Source organism: Mobula hypostoma, chromosome 4 (genome assembly GCF_963921235.1).
Source record: "Mobula hypostoma chromosome 4, sMobHyp1.1, whole genome shotgun sequence".
NCBI classification, from domain to species: domain Eukaryota; kingdom Metazoa; phylum Chordata; class Chondrichthyes; order Myliobatiformes; family Myliobatidae; genus Mobula; species Mobula hypostoma.
Genome location: NC_086100.1, coordinates 135,771,558 through 135,796,133, shown reverse-complemented (window position 1 = coordinate 135,796,133; position 24,576 = coordinate 135,771,558). Strand labels below are relative to the sequence as shown.

At 39.7% G+C, this 24,576-nt stretch overlaps 1 protein-coding gene across 9 annotated transcripts in view; it reads right to left on the bottom strand.

Moving 5' to 3' along the window:
* Positions 1 to 24,576, bottom strand: part of intu (inturned planar cell polarity protein) — a 117,862-nt gene that overhangs the window by 14,908 nt on the left and 78,378 nt on the right. For all 9 annotated transcript variants that reach the window (XM_063046550.1, XM_063046549.1, XM_063046547.1 and 6 more), the window contains 5 exons: positions 20,489 to 20,607; positions 18,233 to 18,322; positions 18,055 to 18,132; positions 5,757 to 5,946; positions 4,858 to 4,911 (listed from right to left, as the gene is read on the bottom strand). In XM_063046550.1, coding sequence (XP_062902620.1) covers positions 4,858 to 4,911; positions 5,757 to 5,946; positions 18,055 to 18,132; positions 18,233 to 18,322; positions 20,489 to 20,607 — 531 coding nt within the window. The remainder of the gene's footprint in view (positions 1 to 4,857; positions 4,912 to 5,756; positions 5,947 to 18,054; positions 18,133 to 18,232; positions 18,323 to 20,488; positions 20,608 to 24,576) is intronic.

The window sequence follows — 24,576 nt, the reverse complement described above, 5'->3', positions numbered from 1 at the left end:
TGAATTGATTATGGGAAGCAAGGACATGGCAGACCAATAGAATAACTACTTTGGTTCTGTCTTCACTAAGGAGGACATAAATAATCTTCCGGAAATAGTAGGGGACAGAGGGTCCAGTGAGATGGAGGAACTGAGGGAAATACATGTTAGTAGGGAAGTGGTGTTAGGTAAATTGAAGGGATTAAAGGCAGATAAATCCCCAGGGCCAGATGGTCTGCATCCCAGAGTGCTTAAGGAAGTAGCCCAAGAAATAGTGGATGCATTAGTGATAATTTTTCAAAACTCTTTAGATTCTGGACTAGTTCCTGAGGCTAATGTAACCCTGCTTTTTAAAAAAGGAGGGAGAGAGAAACCGGGGAATTATAGACTGGTTAGCCTAACATCGATGGTGGGGAAAATGCTAGAGTCAGTTGTCAAAGATGTGATAACAGCATATTTGGAAAGCGGTGAAATCATCGGACAAAGTCAGCATGGATTTGTGAAAGGAAAATCATGTCTGACAAATCTCATAGAACTTTTTGAGGATGTAACTAGTAGAGCGGATAGGGGAGAACCAGTGAATATGGTATATTTGGATTTTCAAAAGGCTTTTTGACAAGGTCCCACACAGGAGACTAGTGTGCAAACTTAAAGCACACGGTCCTGGGGGTAAGGTATTGATGTAGATAGAGAATTGGTTGGCAGACAGGAAGCAAAGAGTGGGAATAAATGGGACCTTTTCAGAATGGCAGGCGGTGACTAGTGGGGTACTGCAAGGCTCAGTGCTGGGGCCCCAGTTGTTTACAATATATGTTAATGACTTAGATGAGGGAATTAAATGCAGCATCTCCAAGTTTGCGGATGACACGAAGCTGGGTGGCAGTGTTAGCTGTGAGGAGGGTGCTAAGAGGATGCAGGGAGACTTGGATAGGTTAGGTGAGTGGGCAAATTCATGGCAGATGCAATTTAATGTGGATAAATGTGAGGTTATCCACTTTGGTGGCAAAAATAGGAAAACAGATTATTATCTGAATGGTGGCCGATTAGGAAAAGGGGAGGTGCAACGAGACCTGGGTGTCATTATACACCAGTCATTGAAAGTGGGCATGCAGGTACAGCAGGTGGCGAAAAAGGCGAATGGTATGCTGGCATTCATAGCAAGAGGATTCGAATACAGGAGCAGGGAGGTACTACTGCAGTTGTACAAGGCCTTGGTGAGACCACACCTGCAGTATTGTGTGCAATTTTGGTCCCCTAATCTGAGGAAAGACATCCTTGCCATAGAAGGAGTACAAAGAAGGTTCACCAGATTGATTCCTGGGATGGCAGGACTTTCATATGATGAAAGACTGGATTGACTAGGCTTATACTCGTTGGAATTTAGAAGATTGAGGGGGGATCTTATTGAAACGTATAAAATCCTAAAGGGATTGGACAGGCTAGATGCAGGAAGATTGTTCCCGATGTTGGGGAAGTCCAGAACGAGGGGTCACAGCTTGAGGATAAAGGGGAAGCTTTTTAGGACCGAGATTAGGAAAAACTTCTTCACACAGAGAGTGGTGGATCTGTGGAATTCTCTGCCACAGGAAACAGTTGAGGCCAGTTCATTGGCTATATTTAAGAGTTACATATGCCCTTGTGGCTAAAGGGATCAGGGGGTATGGAGAGAAGGCTGGTACAGGGTTCTGAGTTGGATGATCAGCCATGATCATACTGAATGGCGGTGCAGGCTCAAAGGGCCAAAGGGCCGAATGGCCTACACCTGCACCTATTTTCTATGTTTCTATGGCACAGTTGGTATGTAAGTCGATACATTATGTAGTAAGACTGTGAGGAAAGACAGACAAATAATAGGGCAAAATTGCAGACAGTAGGATGAGTTGAAGTGTAACATGGGGGCAAAAATTGAAAAGAATGATGACTAAAGGAATGAAGATGTTATATTTGAATGCACGCAGTATACATCATAAGGTAGATTTTCTTGTAGTGCAGTTAAGAGATTGGTAGATATAACATTGTTGGTATGACTAAGACGTGGCTGAAAGAAGACCATAGTTGAGAGCTTAACATCCAAGGATACACAATTGTATTGAAAAGACAGACAGGTAAGCAGAGGGTTGGGGTGGTTCTGTTTTTAAAAAACTGAAATCAAATCCTTAGAAAGAAGTGACAGGATCAAGAAAGATGTAGAATCCTTGTAGGTAGAGTTAAACTGTAAGGGTAAAAAGACCCTCATGAGAGTTCTAAACATTAGCCAGGAGGTGGGATATAAATTACAACAGGAGATAGAAAAGGCATGTAATAAGGTTAATGTTATGATAGTCATGGAGGGTTTCAATATGCAGGTAGATTGGGAAAATCAGATTGGTGCTGGATCCCAAGAGAGGGAATTTGTAGAATGCCTATGAGGTGGTTTTTCAGAGCAGCTTCTGGTTGAACCCACTAGGAAAAAGGTAATTCTGGATTGGATGTTGAGTAATGAATCAGAATTTATTAGGGAGCTTAAGGCAAAGAAACCCTTAGGGTAGCAATGATCATAATGTGATAGAATTCACTCTGCAGTTTGAGAGGGAGAAGATAAAGTCAGATGTATCAGTAATATAGTGGAGTACAGGGAGTTATAGAAGTATGAGAGAGTAGCTGGCCAAAGTTGATTGGAAGGGGACACTATCAGGGGTGACGGCAGAACAACAGTTGTTGAAGTTACTGGGGGCAATTTGGAAGGCGCAGGATAGATACATCCCAAGATGAAGAAGTATATTAAACAAAGGATAAGGCAACTGCGGCGGACAAGGGTAGTCAAAGACAGCATAAAAGCAAAGGAGAGGATATATGATACAGCAAAAATTAGTGGGAAGTTAGAGGACTGGAAAGCTTTTAAAAACCCATTGAAGGCAACTTATAAAGTAATAAGGAGAGAAAAAAAATGAAATATGAAGGAAAGCTAGCCAATAAAATAAAAAAGGATACCAAGTGTTTTTTCAGATGTATTAAAAGAGAGGCAAGAGTGGATATTGCACCACTGGAAAATGTCGCTGAGAGGTAGTAATCAGGGACAAAGAAATGACGGATGACTGTAATAAGTATTTTGTGTCAGTCTTCACTGTGGAAGACACTAGCAGTATGCCAGAAGTTTGAGAGTGACAGGGGGCAGAAGTGAGCTTAGTTGCTATTACTAAGGAGAAGGTGATTGGGAAGCTGAAAGGTCTGAAGTAGATAAGTAACCTGGACCAGTTGGATTACACCACAGGGTTCTGAAAGATGTAGCTGAAGAGATTATGGAGGAATTAGTAATGATCTTTAGAGAATCACTAAATTCTGGAATGGTTCCGGAGGATGGGAAAATTGCAACTGTCACTCCACTCTTTAAAAAGGGAGAGAGGCAGAAGAAAGGAAATGATAGGCCATTTAGCCTGACTTCAGTGGTTGGGAAAATGTTGGAGTCAGGATAGAAAAAGAAAAGTGGAAATTGTATATTTGAATTTTCATAAGTCCTTTGACAATATGTCAGGCATGAGGTTGCTTAACAAGGTAACAGCCCATGGTATTATAGGAAAGATACTAGCATGAATAGAAGATTGGCTGACTCTCAGGTTGCAAAGAGTGGGAATAAATGAGGCTTATTCTGGTTGGCTGCAGGTGACTAGTGGTGTTCTGCAGGAGTCGACATTGAGACCACTTAATTTTCACATTATACAGTATGTCAATGATTGGTAGACGGAATTGATGGCTTTGTGGCCAAGTTTGCAGATGATACAAGGATAGGTGAAGAAGCAGTGAGTCAGCAGCAGAACTAGGACAGATTGGAAGAATGAGCAAAGTAGTGGCAGGTGAAATATACATAGGGAAGTGTATAGTCATGCACTTCGGTAAAAGGAATAAAGATGTAGATTATTTTCTGAACAGGGAGAAAATTCAAACATCAGAGATGTAAAGAGACTTGGAAGTTCTTGTGTAGGATTCCCTAAAGGTTAACTTGCAGGTTGAGTCAGTGGTAAGGAAGGCAAATGCCAAATTAGAAGATTGAATATTAAAAGGCCAAGGTAGAGTAGATACAGAGAGGATGTTTCCTATAGTAGGTGAATATAGAACCAGAGGGCACAGCCTCAGAATAGAAGAACATCCATTTAGAACAGAGATGAGCAGTAATTTCTTCAGTCAGAGGGCGCTGAATCAGTGGAATTCATTGCCACAGACGGCTGTGCTGTGGAGGCCAAGTCATTGAGTATATTTAAAGAGGAGGTTGATAGGTTCCTGATTAGTCAGGATGTCAAACAGTTACGGGGAGAAGGCAGGAGAATGTAGTTGAGAAGGATAATAAATCAGTCAATGATGGGATGGCAGAGCAGACTGGATGGGCCAAATGGCCTAACTCTGTTGCAATGCCTTATTTTCTTATGGAATTACTTACATTACTTTAATAAAAACAAGAGCTGCTCGAAATCCTCTCAAACAGTTCTGAGGAAGAGTCTTTGCCCTGAAACATGAAGCTTGTTTCTCTTCCAGCAGATGCAACTTCAACTGTTGAGTATTTCCAGTAGTTTCTGTTTTCATTTAATATTTCTAAAATCTGCAGTCTTTTTCATTTACTGTTGTTACTTTGCTGCCCAAGCACTAAAGTTCTGAATGCTATGCAAATGAGGTATATACTTTACTACATACAGTAAATATATGAATTATCATTTTATTAAAAGAAATGTAAAATCAATTTTGTGTTATTTATGCTTTGTCACTAACACATCATATTAACTGTCCATCAAATGGCCCATAACCATTTTTGGTAAATTGTGAACACAAATATCAGCCAGCAGTTTTACATCAAACACAACCTAGGATGGACTTGCATGCAATGATGATCTAGTGATGTGGTATTTTTACCAGTTCTCCAAAGTCTGCAGATTCTAAATCACTCAATATGGTATCAATATCCATCTGAAATTAAAATAATTAGAGTAAATAAAATACAAGAACCTATTCTAATTATTTTCTAAAAAGTCAGTAACTTTCCCCATGGTTACATATTAAACAACTAATGATTGTTTAACTTGTAAATTTAAAGGCACATTATAATATTTTAAATGGTTATACATAATGGATTTTTAAATAAACTGTATATGCTGCAAATGATTATTATGCTTTGACATCCTTGTCACCCCTGCACTGCCAAATATATACTTAATAGACAGTTGTAGTCAGTTGCTTATTTCACTGAAACCCTATTACGTGGGTAAGTACAGATATCCAAGGAGAGAAAGGAACTTAAAATACAGAATGAAGCAAGACAGATTATTAATTACTGTTCAGCAACCTCTACTTCTCCATGATGGAAAAACAAGAATACTCCAGAAAAAGTTTGTGCAAGACAAAGTGGACTGTTCTTCTAAATTCCTGAATGGAATATAGATTCTATTATCACTTTTGTCATTCGATGTTTATTAATTATGTTTGAATAGTGATATACAAAATGGCTTGGGACAACAATTTTCATTTAAGTACATTACTACTTTTTTTCTTCTTTCACATAAATTAGAAAAAACTAAACTAATAAAACCTTCATAAATTCATTTGCGAATGTGTTATTCACAATGCCTGGAGAATTTCACACTTCACAATAAGCTGCATAAAACATCCACTGCTCACTTTCAGGACAAGAATGGTTTTGAATTTGTAATAGACAAAATGTATTTGAAGAGAAAGATAAAAGCTGTACAATAAAAACGCAGTAGAAGATCCACTGCAAAGGATACAATTGTTAGATATGAATATTTTCAATATACCTTAATATACTGGGGTAATGTAAGCCAGCGGACTCCAGGTAGTGTGTCTAAAAACAAAGCTGTTGAACTACTATAAAGCTGGGAACTGGGACTGGTACTACAGTTTAACTTTGCTGGTTGAACGGCTCGTTGGAAGTACAAACTGAAAAAGTGGTCTAATCGGTGAAAATTCTCCAACTTGCAAAAGGCACTGGAAGAGGACAAAACATTTTGAATTAAAGAAATAGAGTTTGATATTATTTTTGTAAATTTCAAAAAATAAAATAATTCAATTTACAATTAATATCACCTACAATATTAAGTGTTAGAACCTGTTTAGATATAATTTTCAAATGCAATGTAGTGTAACTAGAGGAAATACATATCTATGCCCCAGAGCACAAACAGTTATAATATCAAAAGACATGAATACCTTTCTGATCATGAACTCAAAATCAACATCATTTTCCATTCAATTTTTAGTTTGAGGAATGCTGATACAATCATTAGAAAGAAAATTTAACAATAGAGAAGTTATGGAATTTGAGTGCTCCTGGAAATCAACAATTATTAAGTTCAAGGTTTCACCAATTATGTTTAATTCATTTTCTCCACACTGTGTGGTTCTCCAATTCCTCTACTTCAGAGATCAGACAATATCATCAGAGCTTTGGTGACCATAGAATTTTTCTAAAGCATGTTGTTGCTTTTCAGTTTTTGCCACAAGCTGAGTCAGTCTACATGTAAACATGCATTCTGTTTAACTTCAAATGAAGTTGCTGACCCAAAAGAAAAGTTACTTCCATCTCTATAAAACTGACTGTCTTAGACTTTACGTCAGTGTAAGCATTGCTGTTGCCAGTATGGTTAAATCCCCTCATGGTTTGCAGGTTTCCTTTAAAACCAGCTTTCCAAAACTCTTCTGTTCACATTCCTTGATTTATCAGGTTTCTTAATTAATCACTCCAAAAACACTGAGCTATATCAGCTCTTGAACCATACAATAGAAAATTAAATTCTATAGTTCTGTCGTTAGGTATTTTTAGTTCTTCTGTTCACTCCCATAATTTAGCTCTTCAACCCCTTCAAACAATTCTAATTACTTTATTTACTCCCTTGTTGGCACCATGGGAGCATAGCAGTTAGTGTGACACTATTACAGCTCTGGGCATGGGAGTTTAGAGTTCAATTCTGGTGCCGTCTGCAGGAAGTTTGTATGTTCTGTGTGGGTATCCTCTAGGTACTTGCGTTTCCTCCCACAGTCCAAAGACATACCAGCTAATAGGTTAATTGGTCATTGTAAATTGTCCTGGGACTAGGTTAGGGTTAAATGGGTGGTTTGTTGGGCAGTGCAGCTCATTGGGCTGGAAGGGCCTGTTTTGCGTTGTATGTCTAAATTCTTCAACCAAAAGAGTCTTTGATTACTCCTTTAAAGCTTTTCCTCTGGTGAATTGCCATTCATTTTTTATGGCTTGAGTGTTTTCTAACTTCTAAAGATTATTAAAATGCAAGACTTTGCTACATTTTCAGAAACGTTCACTTCCTGAAACAACTGGGAATTCTGAAGCTTTGCTTTGGCTTATCATAATTTTCACTAAGCATCTGTATACTAAAGAAATAATAAAATTGCATTTATACAGTGCCCCTTACAATCCTAGGATAACCTAAAATGCTTTGCCGTAATTAGAAACCTTTTGAAGTATGATTAGAATGTGGAGCATAAAACAGTACAGCACAGTATGGGCCCTACAGCCCATGATGTTGTGTTAACTTATATAAAACTACTCCACAGTCAATCTAGTCCTCCCCTCCATCCTTCTTACATTCATGTGTCTAAGAGTCTCTTATATATTCCTGTTGTGTCAGCCTCTACCACTATCACTGACAGTACATTCCAGGTACCTACCACTCCCTTGGTAAACAAAAACTACCTCTAACATCTCCCCTAAACTTTCTTCCACTCACCTTAAATAGATAATCTTTGGTCTTGGCCATTGTCGCCTTGAGAAAACAGTGCTGGCTATCTTAATAATGCCTCTCACAATCTTATGCACCTCTATTACGTCACCGCTGATCTTCCTTCATTCCAAAGAGAAAAGCCCTAACTCATCAACCTTTCCTCACAAGACATGGTCTCTAATCCAGACAGTACTGTGCTAAATCTCTTCTGCATCCTGTCTAAAACTTCCACATCCTTCCTATAACGACTTGACCAGAACTGAACACAGTACTCCAAGTGTGGTCTTACCAGTTTTATAGAGCTGCAACATTACCTCATGCCACTTGAACTCAATCCCTCAACTAAGGAAGGCCAATGCACTATGTGCATTCTTAACCATCTTATCAACTTGCAAGAGAACTTTGGGGGAATCTGTGGACTCTGTTCCGCCATACAGCTAAGAATCCTGCCACTGACCTTGTACTCCGACTTCGATTTCAATCATCCAAAGTGTATCATTTCCCACTTTCCAGGCTGAACTCCATCTGTGCCTTCTCAGCCCAGGTCTATATTCTGTTTATATCCCACTGTAACCTATGACAACCTTCTACACTACCCATAGCACCACCAACCTTTGTGTCATCTGCAAACCTACTAACCCACCCTTCCACTTCCCTCATCCAAGTCATTTATAAAAATTACAAAGAGCATGGGTTCCAGAACAGATTCTTGGAGAACACCATTAGCCACAGACCTACAGGCAGAATACGCTCCACCTACAAACACCCTTTGCTTTTTGTGGGCAAGCCAAAGTGAATCCGCACAGACAAGTTCAAAGTAAATTTATTATCAAAGTACATATATGTCACCATATACAACTCTGAAATTCATTTTCTTGTGGGCATACTCAGTAAACCCAAGAGTTATAATAAAGTCAATGAAAGATCACACCCAACAGGGAGAACAAACAACCAATGTGCAAAAAACAACAAACTGTGCAAATACAAAAAAGAAAAAAATAATGATAATAAATTAATAAGAAATAATTATTGAGAACATGAGATGAAGAGTCCTTGCAATTGAGTCCATAGGTCGTGGGAACAGTTCAGCTGCAAGCGAAGTTGAATAAAGTTATCGCCACTGGTTCAAGAACCTGAAGGCCGAGGAGTAATAACTGTTCCTGAACCTGGTAGTGTGAGTCCTGAGGCTCCTGCATCTTCTTCCTGTGGCAGCAGTGAGATGAGAGCATGATCTGGGTGGTGGGGATCCCTGATGATGGTTGTTGCTAGAAGTGCTCAATGGAAGGAAGGGCTTTACCTATGATGGACTGAGTCGTATCCACTACTTTTTCGTAGGATTAGCCGTTCAAGGGTATTGGTATTTCCATACCAGCTATGATGAAACCAGTCAATATACTCTCCACCGCACATCTATAGAAGTTTGTCAAAGTTTTAGATGTCATGCTGAATCTTCACAAACTTCTAAGGAGGTAGGGGTGCTATCGTACTTTCTTCATAATTGCACTTATGTGCTGAGCCCAGGACAGGTCTTCTGAAATAATAACCCCAAGGAATTTATAGATGATGACCCTCCCCACCTTTGATCCCCTGATTGGGACTGGCTCAACGATCTCTGGTTTCCTCCTCCTGAAGTCAATGATCAGATCCCTAATCTTATTATTGCGGCACCACTCAGCTAGGTTTTCAATCTCCCATGGATCTCGTACCTTAGGAATTTCTGGTGAGACTTTCTGGGAACTTCATCAAACAGCTTAATAATTCCATATACTGCATCCACCAATCTACCTTCATCAATTTGTTTTGTCACTTCCTCAAAAACTGAGTCTGGTTTTAAAGAACAATCTGCCCTCAGAAAGCTATGCTAGCTATCCCTAATAGGATTATGTTTCTCCAAAAGCTCATAAATCCTTCCCTACAAATCCTCTTTATTAGGTTGCCCACTGGCCCTATAATCCTCAGGATGAGACATTGCCTATACAAAGTATTCAACCCCCCCCCAGAAGTTTTCATGTTTTATTGTTTTACAACATTGAATCATAGTGGATTCAACTTGGCTTTTTTTTTTGACACCGATCAACAAAAAAAAACTCCTGCATGGCAAAGTGAAAACAGATCTCTACAAAGTGATCTAAATGAATTACAAATATAAAACACAAAATAATTGATTGCATAAGTGTTCACCCCCTTTAATATGACACACCAATTCATCACTGGTGCAGCCAATTGGTTTTAGAAGTCACATTAGTTTAATTGGAGATCACCTGCGTGCAGTCAAGGTGTTACAATTGATTGTAGTAAAATTACACCTGTATCTGGAAGGTCCAACTATTGGTGAGTCAGTCTCCTATGTGACGAGAATGCACATAAAATTAAGATGTTTGCTGGCCTGAGTTAGCATCAGTGACATCAGCAAGTGGTCTGCCACCTGCCCTCAGGGGAAGGAGAGATAAGGAACAATGGAGCAGCATCTGGAGATGTGTAATGAAGGGACGGGGGAGAGAGAGCTGTCTGGGGCGGCTCCCCCTTTGAACCTTGAACTGTTTGAAGTGATGGACAGGCGATACCCCAGCAGGGGGATAAAAAGGGACCGGTTCGCTAAGGCGGACACACACGCCACCCGAGGTAACGAGACCCTGGAAGCGGTACGCTTCTCACGAGTCGGTGGGAAGTACCAGACAACAGCCAGGGTGGAAAGGTACGATCAGCGGGAACTCGGTGTGTGTCCGCCCTTGCCTGGGTGCCGGGTTCACTGCAGAGGATCGACCGCATCTGGAGGAGGGGTCACAGTCGGTGACCTCAGGTGACATCACCAAGGACCCGCCCAAAAGCTGCTTGTGAGCCATCTCGCCGGTCTGTGAGTGAAGCCGTGTCTGAATGATCAGTTGTTCCTGTTCTCTCTCTCTCTTCCCCCATGTTGTCCATCGCCATGGCAACGATTACTGCGAACTGAACTACTAAACTGGACTGAACTTTGAGTCACTTTGAAATTTGGTCATTTACCCCTAGACAACGATAGAGCTTGATTGATGCTGTTATCTTAATTCTGTGCACATGTGTGGTTATCATTGCTGAACTGTTGCATTTATTATCCTTTCGATTACTGTGTTGCTTGTTTCTTTAATAAAACTTTCTTAGTTCTAGTACTCCAGACTCCAACTGAGTGATCTATTTCTGCTGGTTTGGCAACCCAGTTACGGGGTACGTAACACCTAGCAAAAATTACACCATAAAGACAAAAGAATAGTCCAATCAACTGTGAAAAGGTTATTGAAAAGCACAAGTCAGGAGATGGATACAAGAAAATTTCCAAGTCACTGAATATCCCTTGGAGTACAGTTAACTCAATCATCAAGACATGGAAAGAATATGGCACAGATGTAAATCTGCCTAGCGTAGGCCTTCCTCAAAAAAAGAGTGACCATGCAAGACGGGGATGAATGAGGGAGGCTATCAAGAAAGCCATGACAACTCTAGAAGACTTACAAGCTTCAGTGGCTGAGATTGGAGAGTGTGCATACAACAACTGTTGCCTGGGCGCTCCACCAGTCGTGGCTTTATGAAAGAGTGGCAAAAAGAAGGCCTCTGTTGAAAAAAAAAACTCACACAAAATCTTGGCTAGAATTTGCCAGAAGGCATGTGAGAGACTGTGAAATCAGCTGTAAGAAGGTTCTATGGTCTGATGAAACCGAAATTAAGCTTCTTGGCCATCAGACTAAATGCTATGTGGTGTATACCAAACACCGTACATCATCAAAAACACACCATCCCTACTGTGAAGATTGGTGGTCGCTGAATCATGCTGTGGGGATGTTTCACTGTAGCAGGCCCTGGAAGGCTTGTAAAGGTAGAAGGTAAAATGAATACAGCAAAATACAGGGAAATCCTGAAGGAAACCTGATGCAGTCTGCAAGAGAACTGTGACCTGGTAGATTTGTTTTCCAGCAAGACAATGACCCCAAGCATAAAGCCAAAGCTACACAGGAATGGCTTAAAAACAACAGTTAATGTCCTAGAGTGGCCAAGTCAGAGTCCAGACCTCAATCCAACTGAGAATTTGTCACTGGACTTGAAAAGAGCTGTTCACTTCACAATCCCCATGCAATCTGACAGAACTTTAGCAGGTTTGTAAATAAGAATGGGGAAAAATTGCAAGTGTCCAGATGTGCAAAGCTGATAGAGACCTATCGACACAGGCTCAAGGCTGTAATTGCAGTCAAAGTTACATCTACTAAATACTCACTTGAAGGGGTGAGTAATTATGCAATCATTTTGTGTTTAATAATTGTAATAAATTTAGAACAATTTGTAGTAATTTGTTTGCACTTTGACATGAAAGAGTCTTTTCTGTTGATCAGTGTTAAAAAAAAGCCAAATTGAGTCCACTGTGATTCAATATTGTAAAAAAATAAAACATGAAAATTTCGGGGAGGGGGGGAATACTTTTTATAGGTACAGAATTCTCAGGATTATTCCCCTTGCCTTTCTTGAACAACATTTGCCATCCTCCAATTCTCTGGTGCTGCTCTTGTGGCCAGTTAGGATGCAAAGATCATCGGTGCCCCAGCAATCTCTTCCCTCACCTCCTGTAGAAATCTAGGGTATATCCTACTTTGCCTGGGGACTTACCTGTCCTAATGTCTTTCAAAAGCTCCAACATTGCCTTTCTTAACCTCAATATACTCCAGCACATAAGTTTGTCCTATACTGACCTCACATGAATCAAGGTCCCTCTCACTGGTGGACACTGAAGCAAGGTATCCATTATGGACAACCCCTACCTCCTCCCAGTATAGGCACATGTTTCCCCTTTTAACCTTGAGTGGTTCTACTCTCACTGTGGTCATCCTACTGCTCTTTATGTATATGTGGAATGCCTTGGGGTTTTGTTTAATTCTATTCACCAAAGCCTTGACATGTCCCCATCTAGAGCTCCTAAGTCCCTTCTTAAGCTTATTCCTGGCTACCTCATAACTCTCAAGAGCCCTGTCTGATTTTGCTTCCTAAACCCTCCTCCTTTATGACAAATTGACTTCCTCTTGACTGGTACTATCCTTTCCCTGTCTTAATTTCTATATATATAAGACACCAACAATTTCTTCAGATGCAAGAGTGGATATTGGACCACTGGAAAACTATGCTGGAGAGGCAGTAATGGGGGACAAGGAAATGACAGACGAACTGAATAAATAGTTTGCATCAGTCTTCACAGTGGAGACACTAGCAGTATGGTGGAAGTTCCAGGTGTCAGGGGTCATGAAGTGTGTGAAGTTATCGCTGATGGGGAGATGGTTCTTGGGAAACATAAAGGTCTGAATGTAGATAATTTACCTGGACCAGATGTTCCCAGAGTTCAGAAAGAGGTGGCTGAAGAGATGTGGAGGTGTTAGTAATGATCTTTTAAGAATTACTAGATTTTGGAATGGTTCCAGAAGACTAAAAAATCCAAGAAGGGAGAGAGGTAGAAGAAAGGAAATTATAGGTCAGTTAGTCTGACCTCAGTGGTTGGGAAGATGTTTGAGTGAATTGCTAAGGATGTGGTTTCAGGGTACTTGGAGGCACATGATAAAATAGGCCATAGTCAGGATTGCGTCCTCAAGGGAAAATCTTGCTTGACTAATCTGTTAGAATTCTCTGAAGAAATAACAGGCTGGATAGACAAAGGAAAATTGGTTGATGTTATGTACTTGGATTTTCAGAAAGGCCACTGACAAAGTGCCACACATAACCTTATGATAACCTTTTCATTTCTGGAATCATCCTTATGAACCTCTCAAGTCCCTCTGCATCTTAGATTCCTCGATTTTCTCCCCATTTAGAAAATAGTCCCCACAATTATTTCTACTACCAAAATGCATGACCATGAATTGACTGTTTCACAGACAATAAAAATGGTATTTTAATTTGAATTTCTTCACTGTCTTGTAAGTACTTGATGTTTGTATTGTTTGTATTCTTGTGCGAATAAACTTTTGTAGCTTTAAGACTATAAGATATAGGAGAAGTAGGCCATTTCCCATTAAGTCTGCTCCGCCATTCAATCATGGGCTGATCCAATTCTTCCAGTCATCTCCACTCCCCTGCCTTCACCCCATACTCTTTGATGCCCTGGCTAATCAAGAACCTATCCATCTCTGCCTTAAATACACCCATTGACTTGGCCTCCACAGCTGCTCGTGGCAACAACAAATGATATGGGCTAACATTCACCAGCAGTAAGAACCAGGGGCTGGTTAGCACACTTGCACCTCAATGTTGTGGGGGGTTGGGGGTTGGGGGGGGGTCATTCAATCTGTATCCCTCTTCCATGTAAAGAGTGTGAATGATTTCGATGTGTGTTGTGCGGTGTGGCCACACGTCAGTGTGCTTTTGTGTGTGTGTGGACTTTGCCTCTAAGGGACACTGTGAATGTGCTGGGCTCCACCAAGTTGCTTTTTCCTTCTGTTGTTCTCTGATAAGTGTTGTTTCTCTGTGAGAAATTAATTGTCTTAAGTTTTTGCAATTCCATTGGAAGTTTTAGAGGAGTACAGCCTGGAATTTGTGATTTGTGTTTTGTATTCTAATCTGTTACTTTGTTTAGTTTATTTAGTCAGCTACTTTGTTTCTGGTTTTCTTAATCTGTTACATGTTTACTGTATCTGAAATCTGTTATTTGTTTCCCTATCTAATTGGTTTTAGGGATGACTCATTTTTCATACTGGCTAAATTTGTGTTGGTGTGTGGCTAAGTGGTTAAGGCATTCTCTAGTGATCTGAAAGTCGCTAGTTTGAGCCTTGGCTGAGGCAGCGTGTTGTGTCCTTGCACAAGGCACTTAACGACACATTGCTCTGCGATAACACCGGTGCCAAGCTGTATGGGTCCTAATGCCCTTCCCTTGGACAACATCGGTGGCGTGGAGAGGAGAGACTTGCAGCATGGGCAACTGCCGGGCTTCCATATAATATTGCCCAGGCCTGCACCCTGGAAACCTTCCAAGGCGCAAATCCATGGTCTCACGAGGCTAACGGATGCCTATATATAATATATATGAAATTTGATAAAAATTTGGACATCCTTATTCTAGATACGAGATGCCCACATTTCAGAGGGAACTGAGCATTTGGGGAGCAATTCTAGTCGTTCTTTATGTTTTCTAAATACCCAGTGACTAATCAGGAGCAAGTGCATTTGTACCTCCCTGCATTACAGAATGGCAAAGTGATGGATACTGATTTGTGGTGGGAGATCCTGTGATACATTCCTGGGGATGTCGTTTGAATTTGCACACTAGACCAATAGGTCAGATTGCTGAATTTGTATGAAGGCTCCTTACTACATCACAGAAGGGACACCACTGATACCAATCCCTTTGATAACAGGGAAAAGATTGCTGGGGGAAATTACTTGTTTTGGGGGAGCTGGGAGAGAGAAGTCCATTTCAGCCAATCTTGACCCAGAATATGATAATAGACTTAAGGGACTTGAGCCTTAATAGCCCTGGTGGAGTGAAGTTTTGAGGGCTGGTATTTCCCTACATACCATTTGTTTAAATGGAATGTCCTGACTCTTAAAGTGATTTCCCCACCTGACAGAATGTTGGTGTAGGTGGTATATTGAGTACAGGTATAAGGTGCAAGATGGATGGCAACTGTGATCACAGCAGCATCCTGGGACATCTGTGTCTACACCAGATGGTATTGTGAAGCTGGGCACTTGTTGGAAGCTGAACGGCACTTACTGGATATGCAGTTCCTAGGCCTACCCATTATTCCAACAGGGTGGTGTGCTTGATATGTGGTGCTATATGTATGCCACTGCAATGCCCTGGATGAACACCTTGCCAATGCTGGTTGGTAAGAGGGCTGTTACAAGGGAAGAATGTTTTGAATGCTAGCCTTTCCTAGCACGGCATGGACAGACTGACCCAGGAAGTGATTTCAATGGCAATGGCCTTGGATTACCTGCTCACAAAGGAAGGTGGTACTTGTGCTATTATTGGTCACGAATACTGCACCTACATTCCTGATGCATCAGGTAACATCACTCACTTGGTTGATCACATCTGAGAGGCAAAGGGAGACAGGTAGACTACTGTAGTATACTGAAAGGTGACTATTGGCTTTACAGATATTGTACTCTTGTGTTTTATGTTTAATTTAGTTAAGAGTTTAGTTAGTTTAATTTAGTTAAGAGTTCATGAGAGTCATACCCATCTGATAATCACGTTCACAGCTCTCAAAGGGTGGAGTGTCCTGTGGGGGGGGGGGCTTATTCTGTTGAAAGTCACTTCCATTGTGATCGGTTAGTTTAGAAATTGCAGCTGCTTTTCCCATTGGATAACTGCCTGGTGTCCATTTTCAAATATCCTGGGTATATAAAATAGCACATGAATGTGGCTTGCTCTCTTCTTCCTTTAAGGCAAGAATGCACATGACGATTGGGAAGGTATGTTCTGCATGCACTTTTAACTTGGTATATTTGTTGAATGTACGTATGAATAGTATCCTGCTTTGTAACTTGTCTGTAACTTGGGAAACATGAAAGTTTGGTTGAATTTTTAGTGTTTGTAAATAAATGATTAATATATATTATTCACAGAGAGTGTATTTCCTGTCTCACTTGCTGGTCTCGCGAACCTGATTCAACATTACACTGGAGATGCTCCACAGGGGGTCTGTGTTGGGACTGATTCTTTTTACATTACATGTCAATGATTTTGATGATGGAATTGATAGCTTTGTTGCAGTTTACAGATGATACAAAGATAGGTGGAGGGCAGGTAGTTTTGAGGAAGTAGAGAGGTACAGAAGGACATGAACAGATTTGGAGAAAGGGCAAAGAAGTGGCAGATGGAATACCGTGTCAGAAAGTGTATGGTAAAAGTGCACTTTGGTAGAAGAAATGAAAGGGTTGACTATTTTCTAATTGGAGAGAAAATACAAAAAACTGAGGCACAAAGGGGTTTAGGAGTCCTTATGCAGGATTCTCTAAAGGCTAATTTGCAGGTTGAGTCTGTGGAGAAGAAGGCAAATACGATGTTAGTATTCATTTTAAGAGGACTAGAATATAAAAGCATGGATGTAATGTTGATACTTTATAAAGCACTAGTGAGGCCCCACTTGGAGTATTCTGAGTAATTTTGGGCCCCTTATCTTGGAAAGGATGTGATGAAAATGGAAAGGGTTCAAAGGAGGTTCATGAAAATGATTTCAGGATTAAATGGATTGTCATATGAAGAGTGTTTGATGGCTCTGGGCCTGAATTCACTGGAATTCGGAAGAATGAAGGGTGACCTAATTAAAACCTATCGAATAGTGAAAGGCCCTGATAGAGTGGATATGTGGATGATGTTTCCTATGGTGGGAGTGTCTAAGATCACAGGACACAGCCTCAGAATAAAGGGGCGTCCTTTTAGAACAGAGATAAAGAGGAATTTCTTTAATCAGAGAGTTGGTGAATTTGTGGAATGTATTGCCACCGGCAGCTGTGGAGGCCTAATACCTATGCAGAGGTTGATAGATTCTTGATTGGTCAAGGCATTACGAGATATGGGGGGGGGGGGAGAGAGAAGGCGGCTGGAGATTGGGGCCGAGAGGAAAAATGATCAGCCATTATGAAATGGCAGCGCACAGTCGATGGGCCAAATGGCCTAATTCTGCTCCTATATCTTATGGTCTTAATTGGACAAACCTATCCAGAGCCCCTGTTGACTTGTAGATTCCTATAGCATGTTAGCAGAACCAGTAATTTGAATCAGTGGATCTAGCTGAGGGATAATTGTTGGATTAAACATCAAATCATTTCATAAGATTTTTTAAAAAACCATCAAGGCAGACAAATATTTATGATCTAATACCCTCTCAGTGCTGTGTGGATTATGGGTTTTTGGGATGGAATTTCAACTCCTGTTACCAAGCCAAGACTGATATTTGTATCCACTGCAGTACAAAATTTTGAAATTTAGCCATTTCTTCCTCCCCCTGCCAAGTATGAATATAGATATATACTGGTGTGCTCAACAATAGCAAAAAGAATAATAACACTCATTGCACAATATAGACCAAGAGATTAAATACTGTCTGATTCTCTTTAATCCAGATTTTCTTGTTCCAGCTTTACTCAAATAATTAGTAAGAGTTAGACTTCCAGAACAGGTTTTTGTTTTCCATATCTGAGGGACTCAATGTGTAAAGGCTTTGAAAAAGCTGACCAAAACAGATGAAACTATCTCCTGTCAGTTAAAGGTCTTTTACACATGGAAAAAGAAACTGCATTTGCATCAAGACTACTTAAGCTATCCTTACTTACTGAATTAAAATTCAAACTCTTATTTGGAATTTGTGGTCAATCTATTGTTTGTAAAAGACTATTTTTTAGTACTTGCCTATCTAAAGAGCTGTACATGTACTGTAAGGTTCTTACAAGAGTCTTGATCATGTTTCTTAGCTGTGGAAGAGAAACCCTTCAAAAAAAAAGAGAATGGGTTGTTAATTTGCATGTTTCCTAATAACTTCCATTCAAAGAATTTTTATACCATATTTATAACAATGTTTTTTTTTTACCTTTCAGCAGGTAGTCCAAGGAGTAGCAGGTTGCTACCTTCTTTCCAATATCCTATATTAATAAGTTTTCCATTCAGCAACAATGAAGTACTAACCAAGAGAGGTAGAACAAAATAAACTAGTAAGCAAAGACTAAACAGAAATAAAAGTTAAGCAAACATCTCGTTTATTAGGGTTTTCTATACCTCAAATTTCTTCGTTAATATCCATGAAAAATTTAAAGATACCAAAATGAGCCATTGGGCCATCTAATTCATTCTACAAACGTATATGCCTTTGGTAACAATACATAACATTAAGATTTTTGACTTGCTATAATACAGGATTGATCGATGTTTCTTGTCATCCCTTTTTTTGCTATTACTATCTTAGTGTTATGTACCCCGAGGGGTCATATTTTTTTATGGACTATACCTTTAAAAAGAAAGAGTTGTACAACACAAGCACCTTGTTATTGAGAGAGAGAGAGGCGAAGACTACTTTGAGATGGTGTTATGGTTTCTCTGCAGCGTGTTTACACTTTTGCAAGGACACTGCCAGCTTCTGTGTTCTTGCAGAGAGAGAAGGGAGGAGCTACTTGATGGACAGCTGGTGTTCAGCATGGTGAGATAAATAGAAGGTCAGCTGGTAGACACACATACACACATGGTTTTGGACACTGGATGAGCTTTGTTGTGCCCGCAGAAAGGTGGGTGTTTGGAGGATCGGTCAGGTGAATCGATCAGTGGCTCTCACAGTTTGATAAAGGTGTGACCATTGGGAAGTTATTTGTGTGTCCAACCCTTGCCTGGGTTGACAACTCACCCACAGAAGACGGTCTCCTTTCTCGTGGTCACATTCGGTGACTTTAAAGGAAGAGAAGAGGGGAGAGGAAGGTTTGAAACAGAAGAAACCTAGTGACAAAGAGGTCACTGTTTGGACTCTCTCCTCTGTAGCCCTTGAAGGGTGAGTTTGAGTGCCATTCAAATACGAAGGTGTGACTGTCATGTAGTTAATCCACAAGAGTGAATTCTCTGGTGAGGTGAGTACCTTTGTGAATATCACTTGTGTGCTACCCTTGTTTGGGTGTAATAGTTCACTGAAGAAAGGCACCCCTGTGGCAAATCACTGTTGGAGTTATTTCATATGTTGTGGAACTGCATAAGTGGCTATCACGTTGTGTGTTTGGGGTTGGTTCCCTTGAAGAGGGTCCCCTTAGTGATAAGCTACTGTTGGTGATAATCCATATGTGGATTCTGTTTGAGTATCCTGTGGCCACCACTTTGGAATGACCCGTAGCTGAATTCAGGTGTGGTGCCACTTGTGTTGAAAGGATATTCATTGAAGATCACTGTCGGTGATACTTCGTGTGTGGAGTGAACAACTTCGGAGGTAAAACCTACTACTATTGTTATTTTGTATTGCTGTCGTGGAATCTGTGGAATATCGATGTAATTGCCTTCTCTAGACATTTACGCTGGATTACAAATATCTCTGTCTCATCACCTATACCGTGGATGAACTGAACTTTACTCATTTCCATAAGACTGTATCCATTTACCCCTAGGCTTGAAGAAGCTTGGTGTTCATACATTTCCACACATATATATATTCTTTGTTAATCTGTTTTAATATATCCAAATTTATATTACTGTATTGTGTAGTTACTAATAAATATCATTAATTAATAGCAATACTAGACTCCAAAGTGTTTTCTATTTCTGCTGGTTCTTTAACCCATCACGGGGTATGTGACACTAGCCTTACAGGCAGGTTTTGACATCCATGTACTTGCTTTTTCCTGTTAAGGACACTGAACTGGTCTACCTCCATTATACAACTAATCTTTTACATAATGTATATAGCTGAAAAAATCTGCTCAGTAAGATGAACTCTTTAAAAGAAATATAAAATGCACAAGTTGAAATCAGCCTATTTCAACCTTTCTGATGGACCAGGTAAAATTAGTAAGTCAACACTATGCACCATATAAAATGAGCACTTGTCAAGTGTTATGGATATTAAAATATAAGCAGTTGAAATAACTACAAATGCAAAGCAATATTAAGTTGAAAATAAAAAGACTCACGCAAAATAGAAAACATTGTATAGTGCAACACATTTGCACTTTGAACTCAAAAGTGATTAACTGGAAGACCACTTGTATAAGAAATTGTTTATTACATATCAAACAAGATTATTGTTATTTTTGATCAAAAGTAGCTCAGTAACATTACAGTTCTCACATTGCATAAACCAAGTAAAATGTTTGGTCACCTGATAATATGTCCCCCAGTTATATTTTCCAGCATATCACAGAGGGTTATAAATATTCCTCGAATATTTTTCAACTTTTGAGATGCTTCAGACATTGGATAATGGTAAAGGATTTCTTGCTACGATAAAATAGGAAAAACTTCATGTTGTTATTATTAAATGGGATTGGGAACATCCTCAAAATAATCACCAGATTATTACAGCTATGGCATAACTTCTACCCCAAGGTAAAGAAAATTATTTCATTTAACTTTTATTTTCATTACTTTCTACACCTAACTGTGATGTATTAATCGTTAATGAACTTTATCTCACAGGGCCTCCACTGCTTCTGGCTTTTCGCCATATAGGAAGAACAGTAATTTGTTATATTTACTTTAGTTTCATAATGGATTTGCCTGTGCTGAAATACTTTTGCCAGCAACACAATCTGTTACTATTCCTGCCATATAATCCTTCATTTATTACTTTTACATTATTTTGTAATAGATCAATAAAGAAAGATCCAATACAATCCTTGATGCGACTTGTACTTCTCTTGATCTTCAGAACATACTCTACTCAGAGAACTTAAAAATAACCATTTTACAATCAGTCAACACACATCAAAGTTGCTGGTGAATGCAGCAGGCCAGGCAGCATCTCTAGGAAGAGGTACAGTCGACGTTTCAGGCTGAGACTCTTCGTCAGGACTAACTGAAGGAAGAGTGAGTAAGAGATTTGAAAGTTGGAGGGGGAGGGGGAGATCTAAAATGATAGGAGAAGACAGGAGGGGGAGGGACTTCTCTAACTTCTGCTAATGCCCCACCTCCCCCTCGTACCCCATCTGTTATTTATTTTTATACACACATTCTTTCTCTCACTCTCCTTTTTCTCCCTCTGTCCATCTGAATATACCCCTTGCCCATCCTCTGGGTCCCCCCCCCGTCTTTCTTCCTGGACCTCCTGTCTCATGATCCTCTCATATCCCCTTTGCCAATCACCTGTCCAGCTCTTGGCTCCATCCCTCCCCCTCCTGTCTTCTCCTATCATTTTGGATCTCCCCCTCCCCCTCTCAAATCTCTTACTCACTCTTCCTTCAGTTAGTCCTGTCGAAGGGTCTCGGCCTGAAACGTCGACTGTACCTCTTCCTAGAGATGCTGCCTGGCCTGCTGCGTTCACCAGCAACTTTGATGTGTGTTGCTTGAATTTCCAGCATCTGCAGAATTCCTGTTGTTTGCGATTTTACAATCAGTGAACGCTTTCTGTTTAATTATTAACCTCTCTCACCAATTCCCTACCTCAGGTCTGAAGTGAGAAAATACAGTAGCTTTCTGGATCCCAGTGAGGGAAAACAAAAGTCTTTAAGAAAAGCAAGTAGTTTTCAGCAAAAGAAATTAGAATATTTGGGGATTTGAATGGGCATTTGTGGCTTCCCTGATAGGCTCCCTAAACCAAATTTCCATCTTCCAATTTGTATTTAACATTTTAAAAAATGTCTTAATCATAGGAAAAATAGTTCTCAATCTATTGCTGCAGGGACAGTATTTGAAAACATGGGATTTTCCCAGAGGAACTGGAGATGAAAAGTGTCAAAGGTCAGTCCATTCTTTCTAGTTCTTTTCAACATGCAGCAGCAGGATGACAGCATTTATTTAGCCTTAGCTTGCACTTGCAATTTTTCCATAAATAAACAAAAAGCCCATGGGGTGTTGTATGCAAACAGGAAGAATACATCTACTCTTTTCTGAAGAATCTCAACAGAAAACTTAGTTAAAGGAAAATTCAGAGTCACCTTTACGTACGTACAGCTTTCCACTTTAGTACAAACTGAAGTCACTGAACTACTTTCTTTAACCACAGCAGCAACTGAAAAAAAGTTGAGCTTTAACTTTCTTTACACATTATTATTCCTATTTACATAGAATATACAAAAAGTTAATAATGTGGGATGAAAAATTCATGATGTTAATTAAAGGTTTTGAAACTATTATTCTCCCACAAGACTAATTTCTTTGCAGGCTTGATGGGCTGGATTTGGTTATGTGCCAAGTATGGGGAAAAAAAAAATCGGAGTTTCTGGCCTATATTTGTCACTATACAAACAGTTGTAAAGCATGTTAAACATCTAGCCCATAAAGGTCTTCGTGAGCAGTTTTCCTACATTATAACAGTGACCACTTTTCAAAAGTTTCTGATGCAAGGTGACTTCTGAAAGAGAATTGTGAAATATAATAAAAGTAAAAGTCTTTCTCCTTCACCTCTTCTTCTTTGCTTTCACCTGTTAGCAGTGTGGTATTGCTATCTTGTACATTGCTGATCCATTATAGTGCTCTTGGGCTAGCGGCACAGAGGTGCTATTGGTCGCTAGTTCACTCCTGACCACAGGTGCTGCCTGTGTGGTGTTCACATTTTTTTTCCCCTGTGACTTTTCCACATTTTCCTCTCATATCCCATGATGAAAGATGAGTAGGTTAACTGGCCACTGAAAATAACCTTTAATATGTAAGTTGTTGTGTATTTAATATTTCAGTAATATTGTAAATATACCATTTGACTAAGCATTCTTTGTTGTTTAATAACATGCAAGTAATATGCAAACGTTCATGTATGGCATAGGACGTTACGCCACATCATTTGTAGTAAAGGCAAACCTAGACACTTTATGTCTGGGCTCCCTGAGTTTTTCTTTCGATTAATTTTTGAAGTTACAAAACATAACATTGGTGACAAGGAAGTTTTAAATGAATGAGACGTCTACCTACCCATTGAAGCGCAGTGACATGTTCTAGTTTTAAAATAGCGCAGTGATATGTGTGAGTTTTTAAAAAAAAAGTGCAGTGGGAGTTCGAATTAAAAAAGTGCAACATGCTTCTTTCTTTGCAAGGGGAAGAGAAAGACAACAGAGTTTTATATTTAAAAAAAAGTAGAAAACAAACAAATTCATAGGTCCATAAACAGGACTGGGTGATAATAATCATAAATTTGGAAAAAAACCAGAAATAGCTGGTTACATCAGAAAGTTTCATGTGTTCGATTGCACAAAATATAACTGGCTGATGTATACTGAGCAAATTGAGCAGTATTTTGAAGCAAATGGAATAGCCAATGAATTAAGTCACTGAACTACTTTCTTTAACCCCAGCAGTAGTTAAAAGAAAGATGGGCTTTAGCATCTATACACATTATTGTTCTTATTTACATAGAATAGACAAAAAGTTTTGCTGAGTGTAGTAGATGGGAAAACATACAGTTTGCTCAGAAGTTAAAATGATCCAACCAATCCAGCCAAAATTCACTCTGCTGATATCGTAAAAGTAATGCAGGAACATTTAGAACCAAAACCATTGCTGATTGTACAACACCTTAATAGTTCAAATAGTTCTATTTATTACCAGAGAATGCAACCTGAAATTCTTGCTTTTTGCAGACATCCACGGATACAAAAGAATGAATGATAGAAAAACATTACAACCCCAAAGCCTCCTCTACCCCTTCCCCACACAAGCAGCAACAAAGCATCAACCTCTCCCTCCCCATTTCAGTCGAAAGTGTCAGCTTCCACCACCTACAAACAACAGCAAAGCACCCAAAAAGAAATCATGATCAACAGTCAACAAAAACTATTGTTTACCCGACAGTATGACATGCCACAGGCTCTCTCTCTCTAACAAATGATACAGAGATGTCATCCATTTCACAACGAAAGGGAAGACCAACATACAGTTGCTGTTACGATCTTACAGTATGCCATGGCGCTTTTTATTCTGAGATTCTCTGACTCATAAGCAGAATCCAAAGGAAGGGCATACTTTGGTGTATGAGGCTGAATTGAAGAGATTGTCTAAACATTGCCAGTTCAGTGATGGGTTTAATGATCCACTGAGAGATCACTTAGTTTGTGGAATCTTAGAAGAAAGCATTTAAAAATGGCTCCTAACTTTAGTTTTCTCAGCTCACTCATGTAATGCTTGTGCATCAATGGTGTGAGCACAGTAAGTGATGTTTGTTTTAAAGGATTCACACTTACCATATTGTGCTCTGAGCCCATAATATTCTAATCTTTTTAACACTGTCTTGAGATTTTGGAGATGTTCCTTGTCATCCTC